This window comes from Hemitrygon akajei, chromosome 1 (genome assembly GCF_048418815.1).
Source record: "Hemitrygon akajei chromosome 1, sHemAka1.3, whole genome shotgun sequence".
NCBI classification, from domain to species: domain Eukaryota; kingdom Metazoa; phylum Chordata; class Chondrichthyes; order Myliobatiformes; family Dasyatidae; genus Hemitrygon; species Hemitrygon akajei.
The window spans coordinates 56,053,551-56,075,810 of NC_133124.1; the positions used below are offsets into that span (position 1 = coordinate 56,053,551).

The following is a 22,260-nucleotide window of genomic DNA, read 5'->3' on the forward strand; positions in this document are numbered from 1 at the left end:
GACGCACTAAATTCCTCCAGCAATTTCTTTATGTTCCAGGTTCCAGTGTTCACAGTTTCTTAGTTTCTATTCATCCCAATGTCCATTTGAGAAGTAGAAAGCAGGACAGCTGTAATAATACTTAGTGCAACAGAAGAAAATCTGCAGATGCTGGAAATCAAGGCAACACACACAAAATGCTGGAGGAACTCAGCAGGCCAGGCAGCATCTATGGAAAAGAGTAAGCTGTTGACATTTTGGGCCCAGGCCCTTTATCGGTCCTGCTGAAGGGTCTCGGCCCAAAACTTTGACTGTACTCTTTTCCATAGATGCTGCCTGGCCTGCTGAGTTCCTCCAGCATTTTGTGTGTGTTGCTGTATGTCATTTGGTTCCATGACAACTGTAATCCAAATGCAGAAGCTTTAGACGAATCTCTAATGAACAAGATTGTAATTGTTAGCCTGAAAACAAAACTTCTACATTGAAAGTGCTGCAGCATTGGGGTATTTTAGGTCCCCTCTCCTGAACAGTATGGGAAAGCCACCAGCTACAAATTCTCCTCTGAGTCACAACAGCCTTTTTTGGAAATATATTGCTATTCTATCATCTTTGCTGGGTTAAAACAATCTACAAAATGCACTGAGAGGATCATCAGATTTAAAAAATTCCATTTATGTGATGTGGTTGTTGGCGACTAAGCCAGCATTTAGCACTCATTCCTATTTGCCCTATAAGTGGTGAATCAGAATCAAAATCAGGTTTATTATCACCAGCATGTGATGTGAAATTTGTTAACTTAGCAGCAGCAGTTCAATGCAATACATAATACAGAAGAAAAAAATAATAACAACAATAATAAATAATTAGATCAATTACAGCATATGTATATTGAAAAGATTAAAAATCATGCAAAAAACAGAAATATTATATATTTAAAAAGTGAGGTAGTGTTCAAGAGTTCAATGTCCATTTAGAAATTGGATGGCAGATGGGAAGAAGCTGTTCCTGAATCTCTGAGTGTGTGCTTTCAGGCTTCTGTATCTCCTGCCTGATGGTAACAGTGAGAAAAGGGCATGCCCTGGGTGCTGGAGGTCCTTGATAATGGACTCTGCCTTTCTGAAACCCCGCTCCTTGAAGATGTCCTGGGTACTTTGTAGGCTAGTACCCAAGATGCAGCTAACTAAATTTACAACCCTCTGCAGCTTCTTTCGGTCCTGTGCAGTAGTCCCCACCCCCCTATACCAGACAGTGATTCAACCTGTCAGAATGCTCTCCACAGTACATCTATAATTTTTTTAGTGTATTTGTTGACATACAAAATCTTTTCAAATTCCTAATGAAGTATTGTTGCTGTCTTGCCTTCTTATTAACTGCATCGATATGTTGGGACCAGGTTAGATTGTCCGAGATCTTGACACCCAGGATCTTGAAACTGCTCACTCTCTCCACTTCTGATCCCTCTGAGGATTGGTGTGTGTTCCTTCGTCTTGCCCATCCTGAAGTCCACAGTCAACTCTTTCATCTTACTCATGTTGAGTGCCAGGTTGTTGCTGTGGCACCACTCCACTAGTTGGCATATCTCGCTCCTGTATGTCCTCTTGTCACCAACAATGGTTGTATCACCAGCAAATTTATAGATGATATTTGAGCTATGCCTAGCCACATAATCATGGGTATATAGAGAGTAGAGCAGCGGGCTAAGCACACAACCCTGAGGTTCACCGGTGTTGATCGTCAGTCAGGAGACGTTATCACCAATCCGCACAGATTGTGGTCTTCCGATTAGAAAGTCAAAGATCCATTTGCAGAGGGAGGTACAGAGGCCCAAATTCTGCAACTTCTCAATCAGAATTATAGGAATGATGGTATTAAATGTTGAGCTATAGTCAATGAACTGCATCCTGACTTAGGTGTTTGTGTTGTCCAGGTCGTCTAAAGCGGTGTGGAGAGCCATTGAGATTGCATCTGTCGTTGACCTATTGTGGCGATAGGAAAATTGCAATGGGTCCAGGTCCTTGCTGAGGCAGGAGTTCAGTCTAGTATTGACCAACCTCTCAAAGCATTTCATCACTGTCGATGTGAGTGCTATCAGGCAATAGTCATTAAGACAGCTCACATTATTCTTCTTAGTGAGCCACCTACTGTACATAAATTGTTGGAGTTCTTCTGAGGAATTTACTCCCACAGTGATATTGAGAGTGGACTTAGACCCAGTGGTTACTGTAGTTTAAGAAGACAACTCACCACTATATGGAAGTAGGAGGTTCATTAAATGCTAACCTTGCTGTTTATGGTGAAATCTTTTGTGTTAATTTAAAAAACATGGCTGAGGCTGTTAACATTATAAATTACAACAATGGTAACAGAGGTATTGCCCAAATATGACAATATCTGTCTTTAAAAGTTCATACTAGTGCTTGATGATCTCATAAAGACTTGGTTGCCATACAGTGACCTGTTGCTTTGAGGCCAGGCTAGAGGTTGAACACTGGAAGAAGAGGTCTCATTATGAGTCAATTTTCTTTCTTTCTGAGGCCGAAGAACCCATCCGGGCTTCATAAATTAAGTGCAAAATTACAAAAAAAAACTGACTTTTTTCCAAATTGTCACCTGACTAAAATTCCAATCCATTCGCAACACTGCGTTCACCTCACTGGGCTGATCAATTTTACCAGCAGAGCTCACTGTTTTGATTCTTGTTTGGGAATTTTAATAATGCAGCATTGGATTTTTAAGTGAAGGTGGAGGAAGTGGTAAAAATTCCACACTTGATACTCCATTGCAATGTGGTAAAATATTTGTTCCTCACCTTCTCTCATTAACATATTGATATTAGCTGGAGTTAAATTTCATAGAAATTAGTTGCTCTTGGAGGCTTTTCTTGCTGTCTACATTTCATTTGACAGATATGGCAAGTTGGCATTAGAAGGGAACCAATTTTGTCTTTACTTGAATGGCATGTGTATAGCAGATTGCAATGAGCTTCCAGATTTGGTTTGGTTCTGACTTTCTGCTAATGATTAGCTATCCATGTGTTTGCAGCTTTAAAACTCTGCCTAAATAACTAACACTTAGTTCAAAACAACTTAGAAAAATAGAGACAAATAAAAAAAATTGACTATTCATCAATAGAAACAAAATACAGGGTGAGAACCCCTTATCTGAATTTTTTTGCGCACTGACATAACGCCACAAATGGTAACTTCCCACAAAGCACTGGGAAGGTTTGCAGGTGATGCACAAGTCTCTGCACACCACAGACAGTTCTTTGAAGTGACGTCACATATATAATCATCAGAAGTTAATGAAAAATCGAATAGCACTGCATAAAGTGAAAATGAAGATCTCATTTCAAAATCTTATTTTGAAAGAGTGGATTCGTCAGCATTGCTTAACAGTATGATGCTCATGACACAAGCAAAGATCTATCACGACGAACTAAAAATTGAAGTTAATTGTGAGTATTCAATAGGCTGGTTGTATTAAATTTTTAAAGATTTGTGGTGAAAAAGCATCTTCTGATCACGAAGGGGCAGATAAATTCATTGATGGCTTTGCCAAGATAGTCACTGATGAAAATTTAACATGCTGAATGAGAACATCACTACATATGTGTAGCACGACACTTCAGAGTCGGAAATGATGGCGATGCCAAAGAGCCACTAACTGTCCACCCAGGCAGCCAAGGTAGTGATGGCTTACCTTTCTGATGGTTCAATGTACACATTATTGCTTCAATGTACACGTTTTTGCTACACAAAATTATTTAAAATATTATTTAAAACTATCCCCCCCCCCCCCATCGTAGTTGCTGTAGAATGGGCAGCTGTTTGAAATCGATGGCGGATACGAAGCGATCATTTAACTCTGACTGTCTGCGGAGGACCCAACTCCATCACATCAGACTGTGCTCCATAACCAGCTGAACATAAGCTGTATAATGTAAATGGATTTCGTGTTTAGACTTGGGTCCCATCCCCAAAGTATTTCACTATATAGATGCAAATATTCCAAAATACAAAACCTGAAACACTTCTGGCCCCAAGCATTTCAGGTAAGGGGTGCTCAACCTTACATTCAAAGTTTTTTTGGATGATGTATATTATAAAAAAATCATGCATTCTACTAAACTGTGGTGTTCTAAGTATCCCCAGTATTTATATCCAGAATACTGATAATCAGCTTATTAATTTGTTTGTTATTCATTATGCTGTCTTTCCTCACTTTCAGACCATGGGAAATTCATATGCTGGACAAATGAAATCTGCACGTTTTGAAGAGGCTCTTCACAATTCAATTGAAGCGTCACTTCGATCCAACAGTATTTCTCCTCAACCAATCTTCTCTCAACTCTACCTTGAGTCAGATCAACCACCTCTGTCCCCTGAAGGTCAGGATTACCTCATTTTGATTTTATGGCTCATTGTTTTGATTTTTAATCACTGTATTCTGCTCACAGACTTGCCTCATTGGCTTTCTATGTAAAATTCTGATAGTAAATACTTGAATGCTTGTCAGAATGGTCAGTTACTTGCCCCAGTAATTGATCATGTTTGTGGGGGAAGGAGTGGGGTAGGATTGGTGATTGTGCTTTTATGTGTACATTTGAGGCATCAGCAAAATTGGCTGAACATGGGGTGATGTGATTGAATGAATAAAGCATCAATGTTATTTTTTGTCACCATATATTTAACAGGCAAGGCCAGACTTTGAAAGGAAGACTGCTTTGACAATGTGTTACATCCATTTCAACCTTTTTCGGTTGACTCCATTTATCTTGAATTCACATTTTAAAAGGAATAGCCGGAGCACCGTAGATAGACAGTTTGCGAATTCAGTCCTTTCCTTTTTTAAGATGTTTATGATGTTAATACAAAAGACAGTATGACGTATCTATGCAACCATGTATCAGTTCTTTGCAATTTATTTTGATTCTATCTAATTACTTTGGTAGACTTTTGCTACAACACACTGTATCTCATTTGGACAACTTCATCATGGATTTGGGGAGCAAAGAATTTTAAAGATTAAACTTTGAATTTGTTCTTAAATTCAAACAATTCATTTTGAATTCAGTGGCTAAAGATTTGTAATGCATTTGATGCAGATAGGTAACAGTCAGGTGAACCTTCAAGAGAGGGCTATTGTATTTTATTTATCTCCTCTGACTTACTTGCCCCATCCCTGTGCCAACCCAGTTATTTCCAAATTTACTAGATGGGGCTGATAACAAGCATGTTTGTGATTTGCCACTTCTGTGACTCAAATTTCCAGATCATGGGCACAGTTAATGGATGTTAGAAGCTATAGTTAACTACCTTTAAGTCATTTCAGCTAACACTGTTAGTTCAAGTCCAAGATTGTCTTGGGCATAATTACCATGAAAGTTAACTTTTTGCCACAGCAGCACAGCACGTTACAAACATGACAAAGCAAAGTGTAACAAGAGAGCTATAATGAGAAAATCCAAAGTCAAAATCACAAGCATAGTACTGGAAATGGAATTCCTATGATTGAGCACTGAGTGCTCAGCATGAGCCCTTTAAGTACAGACTTTCCATGAAGGAATGTGGCAGGCAATACTTGGCAGTCTGAGTCTTAAAGGTGCAGTGGCAGCTGACCATTCTCTGAGGAACTGGAATGCCAATACTTGGATGCCTACCTCTGTACAGTCAGGACTATGACAATAAACTATGCATAACTTGTGCAATAAAAGAAACATAACAACATTAGTGCAAGTTAAAGGAGAGAGAAAAGAATTTTTTTGTGAGGGCATGTCAGGTTTTTGAGATCCATTCAAGAACCTTAATACAGTGGGGAAGAAGCTGTTATAGAACTTGGTGTGGCCCTTCAGGCTCAGGTACCTCCTCTCCAATGGCAGCAACGAGAAAATAGCATGCCCCACATTGTGGGAATTCTTTCTTTTTTTCTTTTCCAATATTTTTTTAATTTACATATAAGAATACAGAGTCTAAGAAAACAATAAATATATCAATACCTTATACTAAATCACATATAAAGACTCCTTACCCTATATTCATACAGATTAATTCGTAACTTTGAAATATAGTAATTTTATTATATTAAAAAATCTAACCCACTACCAAGACTGAAGCTGATTAGTCAAGTAAAAAAGGAAAAAAAAATTTTAGTCATCATCTGTGCTTTAACAGCAAATGAAAGGTTTTGAAAATGATTCAGAAAAGGTCCCCACAATGTTTGAAAGTCTTGACCAGATTCAGAGATTGATCATCGAATCTTCTCTAAATTTAAACATGACTTCACATCACATAACCTGTGGGCGTGAGTGGGGGGGGGGGGGCGCATCTTTCCATATAAGCAAGAGTGTCCTTCTGGCCATAAGAGAAATAAAAGCCAAAATGTGCAAGTCAGATGACTCCAAAATAATATCCTTTCCTCCAGCAATACCAAATAAAGTGGCCAAAGGATTAGGCTTAAAGTTGACTTTGAAAAGTATCAAGAAAGTTTGAAATACTTCTTTCCAATATTTTCCAAGACTCGGGCATGACAAAAACATATGAATGAGTGAAGCTTCTTCATTATTACATTTATCACAATACAGAGATATAGCTAAATAAAAATGAAACAACTTATCCTTGGTCATATGGACCCTATGGACTGCTTTAAATTGTAGGAGAGAGTGCCGGGCACATAACGATGAAGTGTTAACCAATTTAAGAATTTCATTTCAAGTTTCCTCAGAAATTGAAGTCTGTGTTGCCTCTTGTAGATGTCATCAGTGGTGGGGAGAGCTGTACCCAGTAAGGAACCGGCTGAGTCCATCACTCACCATAGTCTCTTGCGTTCTTGCGTATTGGAGATTCCGTACCAGGTTACGATACAATTGGTCCAAATGCTTTCCACAGTACATGTGTAAAGGTTTGTCTGAGGTGCCAATGACATGCTGTATCTCCTTAAACTTCTAAGAATGTAGAGATGCTGGCATGCCTTCTTTATGGTTACTTCTATGTGCTGAGCTCAAGATATATCCTCTAAGATATTGATATGACACTCTTTCATCCAAGCCAGGTCCTATATGAGATGCTTGAAGCTCCAGTTCATGCATATTCCCAGGTAATAGCAGGTTGAGTACTGTCATAACACAACCTTGCACACAATGTCAGCAAAACCAAGGAATTGATGATGTTGGATTTCAGGAAGGGGAAGTTATTGTTATGACAGCACTCAACCTGCTATTGGCTAGGAACGTGCATGGACTGGAGCTTCAAGTATCTCAGATAGGACCTGGCTTGGATGAAAGATCAGATCATCCAAAGACATATATAGTCAGTGGTGGCTAAAAATGTATACAGAGTAGTTTGAAGCAATTCAGTCTTTCATTTAGTTAATTCGCTCTCTTTCATAACTAAGTGTATCTGTTTACTGACAACTTCAATAAATGAAAAAACCTGGCATTCTGCAGATGCTGGAGTAGCAGATGCAAAATGCTGGAATAAGCTTGTGGCCTTTCCCCTTCCCCTCGGTCTTTTTCTGGCTTCTAGCCCTTTCCTTTCCAGTCCGTATGAAGGGTCTCAGCCCGAAACATTGACTCTTTACTCCTCTCCACAGATGGCTGATCTGCTGACTTCCTTCAATAAATGAACCAGTGATGTCTTGGAGCTCACCATCTAAAAGTGTTCATAATGACTGTTGTCTGAATACCACAGCTAGACAACTGAAGCTGGGGTGATCTGCATTCTGGAATGTAGAAAGTACAGGGTGAACTGTTTGCCATTAGCTTTGCAGATCAGCTTCATTCCAGCAGTAAGTCTGTTGGAAGCAAGATGTGAAATTGTATAAGGATAATGCTTTAGTGAGCTTGAAAAAGGGATTTGTCATTGTTGGTTCTTGTATTTCTTCTAATGTTGTCATGTAATGAGCATGTCTCCTTCTGAATAGTCCTGCATCACTTAGCTAGGCCAAAGCCTCCGATGATGCTGGTCAATCACAAAGTTTGATCCAATAGATATGCACAGAGGCAGCAAACAGTAGAGTTAATGCTGGCAGTCGTAATAACAAGGTGGGAGCAGATGACACGTTTGACTTGCTTCATGTTAAACAGGCAGAGGCTAATTGGCCATTGTGACCCCAGTGTTATTCAGCTGTTTCCCCACTGCGCCATATTGCAATGGTGCTCAGCATTGCCATCTCCAGTTCAGGGCCTGCAACTGCAGTGGTTCAGACAGCTCCATTAATGGCCAGAATTGAGCTCCCCTATTCAGCACAGCTACACTGCATCCAGTCAGTAATGAGCTAGACGTTAGATGTCGTTGCACCAGCCTTTCAAATAGTTTGCAACCAGGTTTGAAAAATTAAATTCAATTAAGTGAATTTATTAGTTTTCTTTATTTCACTAAATTTTTTAATTCATTTAACTATTTATTATCTAACATTTTAAACCATTTTTGTATTATTTAAATTCTTCTGAATAGTTTGTAATTGTTTCTGCTTATTGGAGACATTCAAGAGCAGCTCACTAGACAATGACACTAGTGAGTCCTTGCAGCGTGAAGCTCAGAGGTCATTTATGAATGGTTTCACTTACCGGGATCGAGAAATATTTCTGCAGGAATAATGCTGAGAGTGACTTGTTAGTGGTAGGTGGGATTGTGCACAACCTGGTCCATCAGGTAGGTGATAGGGCACAAATTTAGGGCTCCTAAATTATGAAAGTGGCAAAATCCACACTTCTAAATTTGTATGGAATGTTGGCAAAATGAACTAAAATCTACTAGATTTACCACAGTGAAAAATGCTTAGGGCTTGTTAGTGAAAGACCACTGAAGATATTTACCCTGTTGCAATGAGCAAGGTAGGTCAGGTCACAATAGAAAATAATTCACAATTTCTGATATTTCTTCCCCATAGGATATGAGTACTACTCCAGTCACCAATTTCGGTTTTGTAATGTAAAGTTTTATATACTTTAACTTCAAGGGAAGTAATGTTTATTTAGAGATGAGCATCTGCAGGAATCGTTAGGGCTATTAATAGTTTTAACTGTGAGAAATTATTTACCGTGGTCTGAAAATCTCAAGCAAGCATGGAATGAAGCCATGAAGATATGAATGAAGAGCAAAGTTCCATTTTACACTGTGGGTGATAATTGCTTGGAATGGATTGCCTAGGGAGACACTTGAAAGTGATGTTATCGGTAACTCCAATAGGGAGTTTGTGAGAAAATGGATGATAGGGACGAATATTAAAGTATGTGCTGACTTTGTACTTGAATATGAACTAATAAGTTTTTTTGTGTTGTACTTTTCTGTATTCTTTTCTAAATTTCCAAAACATGAAGTATTTGTGAACTGACAAGAAAGATGTGAGGGGTTGGGGTGGTCTGAGGTGTCCCACAAATTAATTCTTGGTCGATAATGGAGCCCTGGTTGGAACACAATAGTATTTTATTTTTTGATTAGTATAATTAACCACCATTCAAATTGAGTTGTTCAAACAAATACCAAGTTAGTGCTAGAGGCTGGCACTAATCGTATGTGTTTTCCTCCTTGATATTTTGATGTAATGTAGGAGGCTCTTTGCCTCACTGATGTCTCTCAAAACATCTCAGACCCATTTTTCTACTCATTCCCCTGACCCCTATGGTCATCTGACTTCTCCCCTGCTTTGTCTGGCATCTACCTAGGAGTTACATACAGCAACCATCCAGCGCCGTTTTGGGATGTGTTGCGAAGCGTTAGAGCCCCAGGGAAGTTCATCAGCCATGGAGAGAATGTGCAAACTCCACACAGACAGCACCTAAGGTTAGGCTCGAACCCAGACTGCTGCAGCTGTGCACCAGGAGCATGTGTGCCGCGCCACCATGCCATGAGTACAAAATAGTTCTGCATCCAACAAATTAAACTGACAACAGACATATTCTGAAATGCTTCCTGGTGCCATTGTGAATAAAATATTCATTCTTGACAATAACTATCTAATCTCTTGTATGAATGGTATTCAAAGTAGGGTATTCACCCATGGGTCACTTCATAAGTTGTTGCCTCTGAGGTACATCATTAGGTGTATCATGGGTCCTTTGTTGAGACCTTTCAGTCTTCTTGGAATATTAAAGTCTGTTAGTGGATGCCAATATCCCAGCTGTGGCAAATCTAAGTTACTGGTTTTCTTCCACAAAAAATTTCAAATATCGATTCCACTACAAAGAATGCTGCTTGCATTTGCAGAGTGCCATCTACATCTCTCACTTCCTCAGTCTACTTGCTCTCCTGGCTCCTCTTAAAGAGTGCTCTGTAAACTTAACTCACTTAAAACTTTCAGCTGACCTTGAAACTTTTCTGCTCGCATCTGAGAAGATGGACATTTTAATTAAAATATAAATCCTATTTATGATTGCCTCTGCGGATCGATAAGATTTGCCTAATAATGTTCCCACTAGTTGAGTCATGAATGCTTGGTGATGATGAGACCCAGGAACAATCAGATTTTGTTATACTGGTTTCCCCCGCTATTCGAAGGTAGAGTGTTCCTATGAAACGGTTCGTAAGCTGGAATGTCATAAAGTGAAGAACCAATTACCATTTATTTATATGGGAAAAATTTGTGAGCGTTCGCAGACCCAAAAAATAACCTACCAAATCATGCCAAATAACACATAAAACCTAAAATAACAGTAACATATAGTAAAAGCAGGAATGATCTGATAAATACACAGCCTATATAAAGTAGGAATACTTTTCTACAATTATTGCAGCACTGCCCAGCACAGTGAAAATCTCACGCAAGCACTCTTGGCAGCACTAGCACTGTCCCGGCAGTAACACCCGACACAAGCGCTCCCGGCAGAAACACCCGACACAAGCGCTCCCGGCAGAAACACCCGACACAAGCGCTCCCGGCAGAATCACCCGACACAAGCGCTCCCGGCAGAAACACCCGACACAAGCGCTCCCGGCAGAAACACCCGACACAAGCGCTCCCGGCAGAATCACTCTTTCCAGTAACCTTTAAGCTATGAAGCTACCAAGTAATACATAAAAATACACAGCCTGTATAAAGTAGAAATAATGTACTCCCAGTGTAGTTTCACTTACTGGAATTGGGAAGACAGTGAGGACACTGATGATGGTGTGTTAGGCTGAGTCGTCGGAGATTGGGGTGGTGGGAGGTAGAGGAGACTGGGGTGTTATCTCATTGTCGTCTGTTTCCATCAGGGCAGGCAGGTCACCTTCTTCTATGTCTGCCTGCCTCAATGTCTCAATTACTCATTGTAAATCCATATACAAGTCTGGTTTAGAATTATAAAACTGTCACTCAGTCCAGTTTTTTCACAATCTTCTGTGCTACGTGATTTGAATTCTTTCAAAAGGAGAGGATGTGTTAAGTAATTGTGTATTTGGCCCACAATTTGCTCATTTACAGAAACTTTGTCTAGGCCACATGCAGCAATATCAAATGTGCTTAGTGCTGTTGATATTGCTTTGCAAAATTTATCTCCTTGTATGAGGCCTGCAAACATTTGAGGCCTTAGATACCGGGGCAGATTTTAAGTTGGTGGGGAGGAGTGGAGAAGGGAATGGAGAATTCTGAATTGTGTGAAACCCAACCTGAAGCCACAAACATTTTCACTTTGGAGTTTAAAGGAGTTCGGATTGTATGGGTGCAGTCCGTACAAATGTAGTCTGCCTCCAATTTATTAGGTACACCTGCTTATTAATGCAAATATCTAATCAGCCAATCATGTGCCAGCAGCTCAATGCATTAAAGCATGCAGACATGGTCAAGAGGTACATTTGATGTTTAGACCAAACATCAGAATGGGGAAGAAATGTGATCTAAGTGACTTTGACTGTGGAATGATTGTTGCTACCAGATGGGGTGGGTGGGTATCTCAAAAACTGCTGACCTCTTGGAATTTCCACGCAGAACCGTCTTTAGAGTTTTCGTGTGAAAAACAAAGAAACACCCAGTGAATGGCAGTGCTGTAGGCGAAAATACCTTGTAAGTGACAGAGGTCAGAGGATAACAGCCAGCCTGATTCAAGGAAGGGCATAGTAATTCAAATAACTGTACATTACAACAGTGGTGTGCAGACAAGGTTCAATGTCTGAATGCACAACACATTGGACCTTGAAGTGGATGGGCTGCAGCAGCAGAAGACTACATCGTGTTCCACACTTGTACTGAATAAAGTGGCCACTGAGTGTATAACCTTTTTTTGACAAATGGACTGGCAATTTAAATACTAGTTTGGCAGTGTTGTTCAATTTTTAACATTTTAACAGTTTTAACTTTGATTGTTGTGGGCTTAGTTTGTTTGGGAATTGCTTCTTAAGGAAACTGAGAAAGATGAGATCCAGCACTGGGGTGTTATTTTTACATGAGTTATGGGCCATGAACAGCTGGAATATATCTGCCACTTCTCCTTAATTTGATTTGATGTGAATCACCACGGATCCACGATCTAAATTCTCCTTATCTTTAAGACCACTGCAATTCCTGTCTGTTGCTCTGTCTGTCCTGCGCCTATGTCCTCCAGTGCAGATTTGCTAGCCGGCTGCCAGCTTGGAAACAGTAGAGAACAAATCAGTCACTGCCATGAAATGCAGCAGGGCCATGGACCCAAATACCCAATTTCCCTATGACATTTGGCTCTTTATTGTGTTTGTCTTTACATGACCACCTGGGGTATCAGCAATACAAATGTGAGCTGTCTTAAAATAAAACCTGAAGTTTGTTTTTGAAACAGATATCAAACCAAAGATAGAGGACCTTGATAAAGAAATTGAAGTCCATCGTTATACACAGAGTAGCTCTTCTGGATTCCCAGCGATACAAGTCAGCAATGGATTGGATAATGAGGAGGAGGAGGAAGAAGAGGAAATGTCAGAGTCAAACAGCCCACCTATTTCCTACATTCAGAAACATGTTCCAGAGGGATCCTGTACAACTGATGGTTTGTATAGCTCTGTCTTCTGACATGCAGTATCTGGCAAAAGTGACACTGCCAAAATGTTACTTAAGTGTTGATGCAGACGGGTAGTGCTTTTTCCCAGTGACAATCATGAATCATTTGAGACTACTATTACTTCAATTGCTCACTCAGTAGTCACCTAAACAATTAATCCTGGAGATGCAGGTATGGAATGGCTGCTACATTGTGCTGTTGCAAGGGTGATGCCTCATGATGACCAATACTGGTAAATTATTAATCTCACCTGCATCATTAAGAAGCTGATTCAGGTGGAATCAATAGGCTTTTCACAGGATCAGTGAGAATCATCACAAGTCATTTAATGAAAATTTCTTAGGATCAGAATAGGAATTCCATGGAAATAGGACAAATGCCACTTTAACTGTACAGACACTCTCCAGATTTCAATAGAGTTCCATTCCTGTGATCTGTTTGTAACTCAGACAGTGCACAGGTCATAAGTACCGTGGCAGAAAATGCTTGCTGACTGGAAGCAGACAAACCCATCCCACTGGTCCCCCTAGTTGGGAGTTTGTAATCTGGAGAAGACCTGTGTAGTGTCATTTCTAGGGACACTCTGATGAATAACTTTCTGGGAAATATGCTGAGAAACAGATCTTGGGTTTGTATTATGTTAGTGGAGTGGCACAGCAAAATAAAAATACTGTTGCCATATTTCCTCAATTTCAGGTAGAGAAATAATTCAAAGTCGAATCATTTTCTTGAAATAAAGATACTGTTCATGATGTTTGCTCAAGGACACTGTCACTTTCCCAATTATCTGGGTAGGCCCATTATCTCAGCCTGTTCCTACCCCATTGAACATACTTCAACTCCATTATTTACCCCTTTGGTTCAGTCCCTTCCCACCTATATTCATAACACTTCTCAAGCTCTCAAACTCCTCACTAACATTTAATACCCTGGCCCTGACTGCCTCATTTTCACTGTGAATTTTCAGTCCCTATACACTTCTATCCCCCTTCAGGAATGCCTTAAAGATCTCCGCTTCTTTCTCAACAAAAGATACAACCAGGTTTCCTCCATCACTGCCCTCCTCTGTCTGGCAGAACTGATCCTCACACTCAACAGAATCTCCTTTGGCTTCTCCTACTTCATCCAGACTCGAGGGGTATCCGTGGGCTCCCGCGTGGGCCCCAGCTATGCCTGCCTTTCCGTTGACAACATAGAACTGTCCGTGTTCCAAGCCAGTACCTGTGACCATTAGGGTAATTCTAAGGAATTTTTTTGACTCGGGTTTGTTTCTGTGGTCTATCCTTCCTGTCTCATCACGGTTCAGGCTTTCAGCATCTTTCTTGGGTTTGGTTCTTGCTTTTGACAATTGTTTTTCATATTTAAAGCAAGGTCAGGCTCAGAATACCATCCACCAGGACTCATTTAATTTAAGCTCAGAGATTTCAGTTTTAGTTAGTCCACCCAGTGTTTGGATACTAGGACCTCCTGTCAGACAATAATCCCAACACCCTCATTGGTCATAAACATGTAATTTTGCTAATTCTTGGGAAATATTTAGATAGGTATTGATCTGCAAATCAGTATTATCAAAGAATTTGATGAACCTGAATAATTTGGCTGGCATCATTTGCAAATTGAATTAAATATCCCAACAGCATAGCAAAGTGGTGTGGTTCTTTTAGTTTTTAGCTTACTGACTTGTGTAACTGGATGATGAAAGCTCGCAGTGGTGGGTTGTCTCCCACGCAATCTACAACTCATCATCAATAGCAAGAGAGTACTGTCATTATCTTCCAAAAACTTCTGAGCTGCAGAATAATTTTTAGGACAGTATATTTTAATGAATCATGCATATTACTCAATAATTATTAAAGGGTAATTTGCAAGGGGGATGGGACCCGGAGCGATAGAGCAGTGAAAGAAGTGCATGGAGTAAAGCCAGATCTAATATATAGAGAGGCTTTGAGGAAAGAGCAGCAGAATAAAGGGTGTAAAGGTAGTAAGGTAGAAGGGCTAAAGTGTGTGTACTTCAATGCAAGAAGCATCAGGAACAAAGGTGATGAACTGGGAGCTTGGATACATACATGGAATTATGATGTAGTGGCCATTACGGAGACTTGGCTGGCACCAGGGCAGGAATGGATTCTTAATATTCCTGGATTTCAGTGCTTTAAAAGGGATAGAGAGGGGGGGTAGGGGAGGAGGGGTGGCATTACTGGTCAGGGATACTATTACAGCTACAGAAAGGGTGGGTAATGTAGCAGGATCCTCTTTTGAGTCAGTATGGGTGGAAGTCAGGAACAGGAAGGGAGCAGTTACTCTTTTGGGGGTATTCTATAGACCCCCTGGTAACAGCAGAGATACCGAGCAGATTGGGAGGCAGATTTTGGAAAGGTGCAAAAATCACAGGGTTGTTATCCTGGGTGACTGTATTGATTGGCACTTGATTAGTTCCAAGGGTTTAGATGGGGCAGAGTTTGTTAAGTGTGTCCAGGACAGATTCTTGTCACAGTATGTTGACAGGCTGACTGGGGGAATGCCATACTAGATCTAGTATTAGGTAACAAACCGGGTTAGGTCACAGATCTAGTGGGTGAGCATCTGGGGGACAGTGATCACTGCTCCCTGGCCTTTAGCATTATCATGGAAAAGGATAGAATCAGAGAGGACAGGAAAATTTTTAATTGGGGAAGGGCAAATTATGAGGCTATAAGGCTAGAACTTGCGGGTGTGAACTGGGGTGATGTTTTTGCAGGGAAATGTACTATGGACATGTGGTCAATGTTTAAGGATCTCCTGAAGGATGTTAGGGATAAATTTGTCCCAGTGAGGAAGATAAAGAATGGTAGGGTGAAGGAACCATGGGTGACAAGTGAAGTGGAAAATCTAGTCAGGTGGAAGAAGACAGCATACATGAGGTTTAGGAAGCAAGGATCAGATGGGTCTATTGAGGAATATAGGGTAGCAAAAAAGGAGCTTAAGAAGGGGCTGAGAAGAGCAAGAAGGAGGCATGAGAAGGCCTTGGCGAGTAGGGTAAGGGAAAACCCCAAGGCATTCTTCAATTATGTTAAGAACAAAAGGATGACAGGAATGAAGGTAGGTCCGATTAGAGATAAAAGTGGGAAGATGTGCCTGGAGGCTGTGGAAGTGAGCAAGGTCCTCAATGAATACTTCTCTTCGGTATTCACCAATGAGAGGGAACTTGATGGCGGTGAGGACAATATGAGTGAGGTTGATGTTCTCGAGCATGTTGATAGTAAGGGAGATGAGGTGTTGGAGTTGTTAAAATACATTAGGATGGATAAGTCCCCGGGGCCTGATGGAATATTCCCCAGACTGCTCCATGAGGCGAGGGAAGAGATCGCTGAGCCTCTGGCTAGGATCTTTATGTCCTCATTGTCCACGGGAATGGTACCGGAGGATTGGAGGGAGGCGAACGTTGTCCCCTTGTTCAAAAAAGGTAGTAGGGATAGTCCGGGTAATTATAGACCAGTGAGCCTTACGTCTGTGGTGGGAAAGCTGTTGGAAAAGATTCTTAGAGATAGGATCTATGGGCATTTAGAGAATCATGGTCTGATCAGGGACAGTCAGCATGGCTTTGTGAAGGGCAGATCATGTCTAACAAGCCTGATAGAGTTCTTTGAGGAGGTGACCAGGCATATAGATGAGGGTAGTGCAGTGGATGTGATCTACATGGATTTTAGTAAGGCATTTGACAAGGTTCCACACAGTAGGCTTATTCAGAAAGTCAGAAGGCATGGGATCCAGGGAAGTTTGGCCAGGTGGATTCAGAATTGGCTTGCCTGCAAAAGGCAGAGGGTCGTGGTGGAGGGAGTACATTCAGATTGGAGGGTTGGGATTAGTGGTGTCCCACAAGGATCTGTTCTGGGGCCTCTACTTCTCGTGATTTTTATTAACGAACTGGATGTGGGGGTAGAAGGGTGGGTTGACAAGTTTGCAGATGACACAAAGGTTGGTGGTGGTGTAGATGGTGTAGAGGATTGTCGAAGATTGCAGAGAGACATTGATAGCATGCCGAAGTGGGCTGAGAAGTGGCAGATGGAGTTCAACCCGGAGAAATGTGAGGTGGTACACTTTGGAAGGACAAACTCCAAGGCAGAGTACAAAGTAAATGGCAGGATACTTGGTAGTGTGGAGGAGCAGAGGGATCTGGGGGTACATGTCCACAGATCCCTGAAAGTTGCCTCAAACGTAGATAGGGTAGTTAAGAAAGCTTATGGGGTGTTAGCTTTCATAAGTCGAGGGATAGAGTTGCGATGTAATGATGCAGCTCTATAAAACTCTGGTTAGGCCACACTTGGAGTACTGTGTCCAGTTCTGGTTGCCTCACTATAAGAAGGATGTGGAAGCATTGGAAAGGGTACAGAGGAGATTTACCAGGATGCTGCCTGGTTTAGAGAGTATGGATTATGATCAGAGATTAAGGGAGCTAGAGCTTTACTCTTTGGACAGAAGGAGGATGAGAGGAGACATGATAGAGGTGTACAAAATATTAAGAGGAATAGATAGAGTGGATTGCCAGCACCTCTTCCCCAGGGCAGCACTGCTCAGTACAAGAGGACATGGCTTTAAGGTAAGAGGAGGGAAGTTCAAGGGGGATATTAGAGGAAGGTTTTTTACTCAGAGCGTGGTTGGTGCGTGGAATGCACTGCCTGATTCAGTGGTGGAGGCAGATACACTAGTGAAGTAGTATATGGTATATGGAGGAATTTAAGGTGGGGGGTTATATGGAAGGCAGAGTTTGAGGGTTGGCACAACATTGTGGGCCGAAGGGCCTGTAATGTGCTGTGCTATTTTATGTTCTATTATCTGAAATTAAACCTTTGATTTCATTTGGTAAGTAACCTATCTTAATTTTATATTGCTTATGTTATTTTGTACCATTGTTCAAGTAGACACATCTTTTTGGTTTGGTTTAGGTTTCTGTCAGGCCGGCAAAGATCTGCGCTTGGTATCACTCTCCACAGAACAAATTGATATTCCGCCAGGTTTTGTTCTGGTAGGAGCCAAGTCTCCAAATCTTCCTGAGCACATTCTGATTTGTGCAGTAGATAAACGATTCCTGCCAGATGACAATGGAAAGAATGCACTTTTAGGTAAGGAATATCTTGTTTTTAACAATTGTTTATTAGTAATATGACAGTGCAATCATCAGTAAAACAAAGATTATTTTACAGATAATTGCAAAAACAAAAATTATCAGTCAAACATTTCTCCATCTGAACATTGTGTCTTTTGCATTTGGGTAATGGTCCACAAAACAATGATACCATAGTCCATCAATGTTCACTTGTTTAAAAAATTTATGAAGATTCTGCCAAAATTCTGTTCTGGTTATTATGGTCTTTAAGTTCGGTGAGGAATATTCCCATCATTACACCAAACCCTTCCACCACTCTCCACTCTCCCCCTTCACCTAATATTGGTGTTCCACTATACCATGCCAGATATTTGAGTTTGATTTTCATTTTGAATTTGGCTTTTATGTTATAATATTTAGATTAGACAAGTTGAAGGACTGAGCGGTCTTTTTGAATTCTGGTTCTCACTGGTAGAGCTTTTATAACTGATGGTCGAGCTATTTTGAGACTTTGGTAGTTGAGGAGGAATTAAGCAAAATCTTTAGAATTCAAGATAGATGTTAGAGGATCGAATTTATTTCTTTTAGAAAGTAAAGAGATCTTAAATATATATTTAGAAATATGGTAAATTTATAGATATGCCATTTTGTTTTGACTAGGGACAAAAAGTTTTTTCCAAACATATTTTGTGGGTGGGAGAGTAAAGAAAAAGAACAAGACACTGTTAGAATAAGATGCAATGCAAACATGGATGATTTTCAGTTAGATGTTACTCACTGTACATATTAAACAAATAACTCCTAGTTAGTCTTGTTCCTGCTGAATAAGTCTGCACAATACTTAACAGTAACAGTGCAAGATAGAAATGATATGATTCCCCTCAATGAGCATCTGAAACCTGAGCAAGTGGGACAGACAGCTGAGCATCCTCTTTACTAATCAAATTGGACAATTTTTTCATGAAGGTTGTCCTCCTTTAAGAAAGCAAAGCAAACAGTTTAGTTTCCACTCAGTAAGCTTTAAAAAAAAATTAAACCTGAAAATCATGATCTATGAATATTTTTATCCTATAAATGAAATATATATTTAGATGACACCTGTTATGATCTGAAAATATGTTAAAGAGCTTTGCAGTTAATAAAATACCTTTGAAATGCAAATACTGTTGTAGCTTCACCATTCAAGTAAAACACAAGAGTAATTGCCATTTAAAAAATTATTGCTGGAAAATGTCAAGACTTAGAAAGCTAAACATGAGGGATAGGGAGAGACCAAGACTGCCTGCTGTAGTTGCAAGAAAAGGTTTGTGAAGCCTTTGTAATTAGCTGGTTTTCTGCATTAATTACTCATAAAATGTGGTCTGATCTTCATCTAAGTTATAATAATAGACAAACACAATCTGCTTAAACTAATAACACACAAACAATTCTACTACTTGTCAATACTGAGTACACCATTTAAACAATTTGGAGTCAGGTGTTTCAATCAATGAGATGAGATAGGAAGTGAGGGCTGTAGAGGTGCCCTGCCCTATAAAAAAGACACACAAAGTCTGGTTACTGACAGAGCCTGCGCTTCTCAGGAAAGATCTCTTTATGTGCACCATGCCTCAACCGAAATAACTTTTAGAGGATCTTAGAAGAAGAATTGTGGAGATGCATGAAGCTGGAAAAGGCTACAAAAGCATTTCTAAAGACCTGTGTGTTCACCTGTCCACAATAAGAGAAACAGTCTCCAAATGAAGGAAATTCAGTACTCTTTCTACTCTCCCTAGGAGTGAGTGTGCTGCAAAGATCATACCAAGAACACAATGTGCTGTGCTGAAGGAGGTGGAAAAGAACCCAAGGGTAACAGCAAAAGACCTGCAGAAATCTCTAGAACTTGTTCTCTGTTCATGTGTCCAGTATATGAAAAGCACTGAACAAGAACGGTGTTCATGAAAGGACACTACAGAGGAAATCACTGCTTTCCAAAAAAAACATTGCGGCACATCTCAAGTTTGCAAAGGCAACCTGGATGTTCCACAATGCTTCTGGGACAATATCTTGTGGACAGATGAGACAAAAGTTGAACTTTCTGGCAGAAATATACACTGCTATGTTTGGAGGGAAAAGGACATTGCACACCAACACCAAAACCTCATAACAACTGTGAAGCATGGTGGAAGGAGCATCATGGTTTGGGGCTGCTTTGCTGCCACAGGGCCTGGATAACCTGCAATTGTTGAGGGAACAATGAATTCAAAATTGTATCAAGACATTTTACAGGAGAATGTCAGGGTAGTGCTCCATCATTTGAAGCTTAATAGAAGTTGGATCATGTAGCAAGACAATGATCTGAAACACGAGTAAATCAACAACAGAATGGTTTAATAAGGAGAAAATGTGTGTTTTGAAATGGCTAAGTCAGAGTCCAGATCTTAACCCAATTGAGATGCTGTGGCATGACCTGAAGAAGGCTGTTCATGCAAGGTATGCCAGAAATATTACAGCAGACAGACAGACAGACAGACGTACTTTATTGATCCCGAGGGAAATTGGGTTTCGTTACAGCCGTACCAACCAAGAATAGTGAAGAAATATAGCAATATAAAACCATAAATAATTAAATAATAATAAGTTAATCATGCCAAGTGGAAATAAAGTCCAGGACCAGCCTATTGGCTCAGGGTGTCTGACACTCCGAGGGAGGAATTGTAAAGTTTGATGGCCACAGGTAGGAATGACTTCCTATGACGCTCAGTGTTACATCTCGGTGGAATGAGTCTCTGGCTGAATGTACTCCTGTGCCTAACCAGTACATTATGGAGTGGATGGGAGTCATTGTCCAAGATGGCATGCAACTTGGACAGCATCCTCTTTTCAGACACCACCGTCAGAGAGTCCAGTTCCACCCCCACAACATCACTGGCTTTACGAATGAGTTTGTTGATTCTGTTGGTGTCTGCTACCCTCAGCTTGCTGCCCCAGCACACAACAGCAAACATGATAGCACTGGCCACCACAGACTCGTAGAACATCCTCAGCATCGTCCGGCAGCTGTTAAAGGACCTCAGTCTCTTCAGGACATAGAGACGGCTCTGACCCTTCTTGTAGACAGCCTCAGTGTTCTTTGACCAGTCCAGTTTATTGTCCATTCATATCCCCAGATATTTGTAATCCTCCACCATGTCCACACTGATCCCTTGGATGGAAACAGGGATCACCGGTGCCTTAGCCCTTCTCAGGTCCACCACCAGCTCCTTAGTCTTTTTCACATTAAGCTGCAGATGATTCTGCTCGCACCATGTGACAAAGTTTCCCACCATAGCCCTGTACTCAGCCTCATCTCCCTTGCTGATGCATCCAACTATGGCAGAGTCATCAGAAAACTTCTGAAGATGGCAAGACTCTGTGCAGTAGTTGAAGTCCGAGGTGTAGATGGTGAAGAGAACGGGAGACAGGACAGTCCCCTGTGGAGCCCCAGTGCTGCTGACCACTCTGTCTGACACACAGTGTTGCAAGCGCACGTACTGTGGTCTGCCAGTCAGGTAATCAATAATCCATGACACCAGGGAAGCATCCACCTGCATCACTGTCAGCTCCTCACCCAGCAGAGCAGGGCGGATGGTGTTGAACGCACTGGAGAAGTCAAAAAACATGACCCTCACAGTGCTCGCCGGCTTGTCCAGGTGGGCGTAGACACTGTTCAGCAGGTAGACGATGGTATCCTCAACTCCTAGTCGGGGCTGATAGGTGAACTGGAGGGGGTCTAAGTGTGGCCTAACCATAGGCCGGAGCTGCTCTAGAACAAGCCTCTCCAGGATCTTAATGATGTGGGAAGTCAATGCCACCAGTCTGTAGTCATTGGAGCCACTGGGGTACAGGAACGAGGCAGGACGTCTTCCACAGCACAGGAACCCTCTGGAGACTCAGGCTCAGGTTGAAGACATGGTGAAGTACCCCATGTAGCTGGGGAGCACAGGCTTTGAGCACCCTGGGTCTGACACCATCCGGGCCTGCAGCCTTGCTTGGATGGAGACGTTTCAGCTGTCTTCTCACCTGTTCAGCTGTGAAGCCCACTGTGGTGGTTTCAGGTGAGGGAGGGGTGTAGTCACAAGCGCAGGGTGGGGGGCTGTGAGGAGGGGTAGGAGGGGAGAGTGGAGTATGTGTTGGTTGGGGGCCGACAACAGATGAATCATGTGGGGGATGTGCAGGGGCCACAGTGTCAAATCTGTTGAAGAACAGGTTAAGTTCATTGGCCCTGTCCAAT

The 22,260-nt window shown here is 41.2% G+C and overlaps 1 protein-coding gene across 1 annotated transcript in view; it reads left to right on the plus strand.

Annotated features, from left to right (window-relative positions):
• Nucleotides 1–22,260, plus strand: part of greb1l (GREB1 like retinoic acid receptor coactivator) — a 244,989-nt gene that overhangs the window by 133,835 nt on the left and 88,894 nt on the right. The window contains exons 3-5 of the mRNA XM_073043512.1: nt 4,210–4,369; nt 12,707–12,913; nt 17,848–18,024. Of these exons, the coding sequence (XP_072899613.1) occupies nt 4,213–4,369; nt 12,707–12,913; nt 17,848–18,024 (541 nt within the window). The 5' untranslated portion in view covers nt 4,210–4,212. The remainder of the gene's footprint in view (nt 1–4,209; nt 4,370–12,706; nt 12,914–17,847; nt 18,025–22,260) is intronic.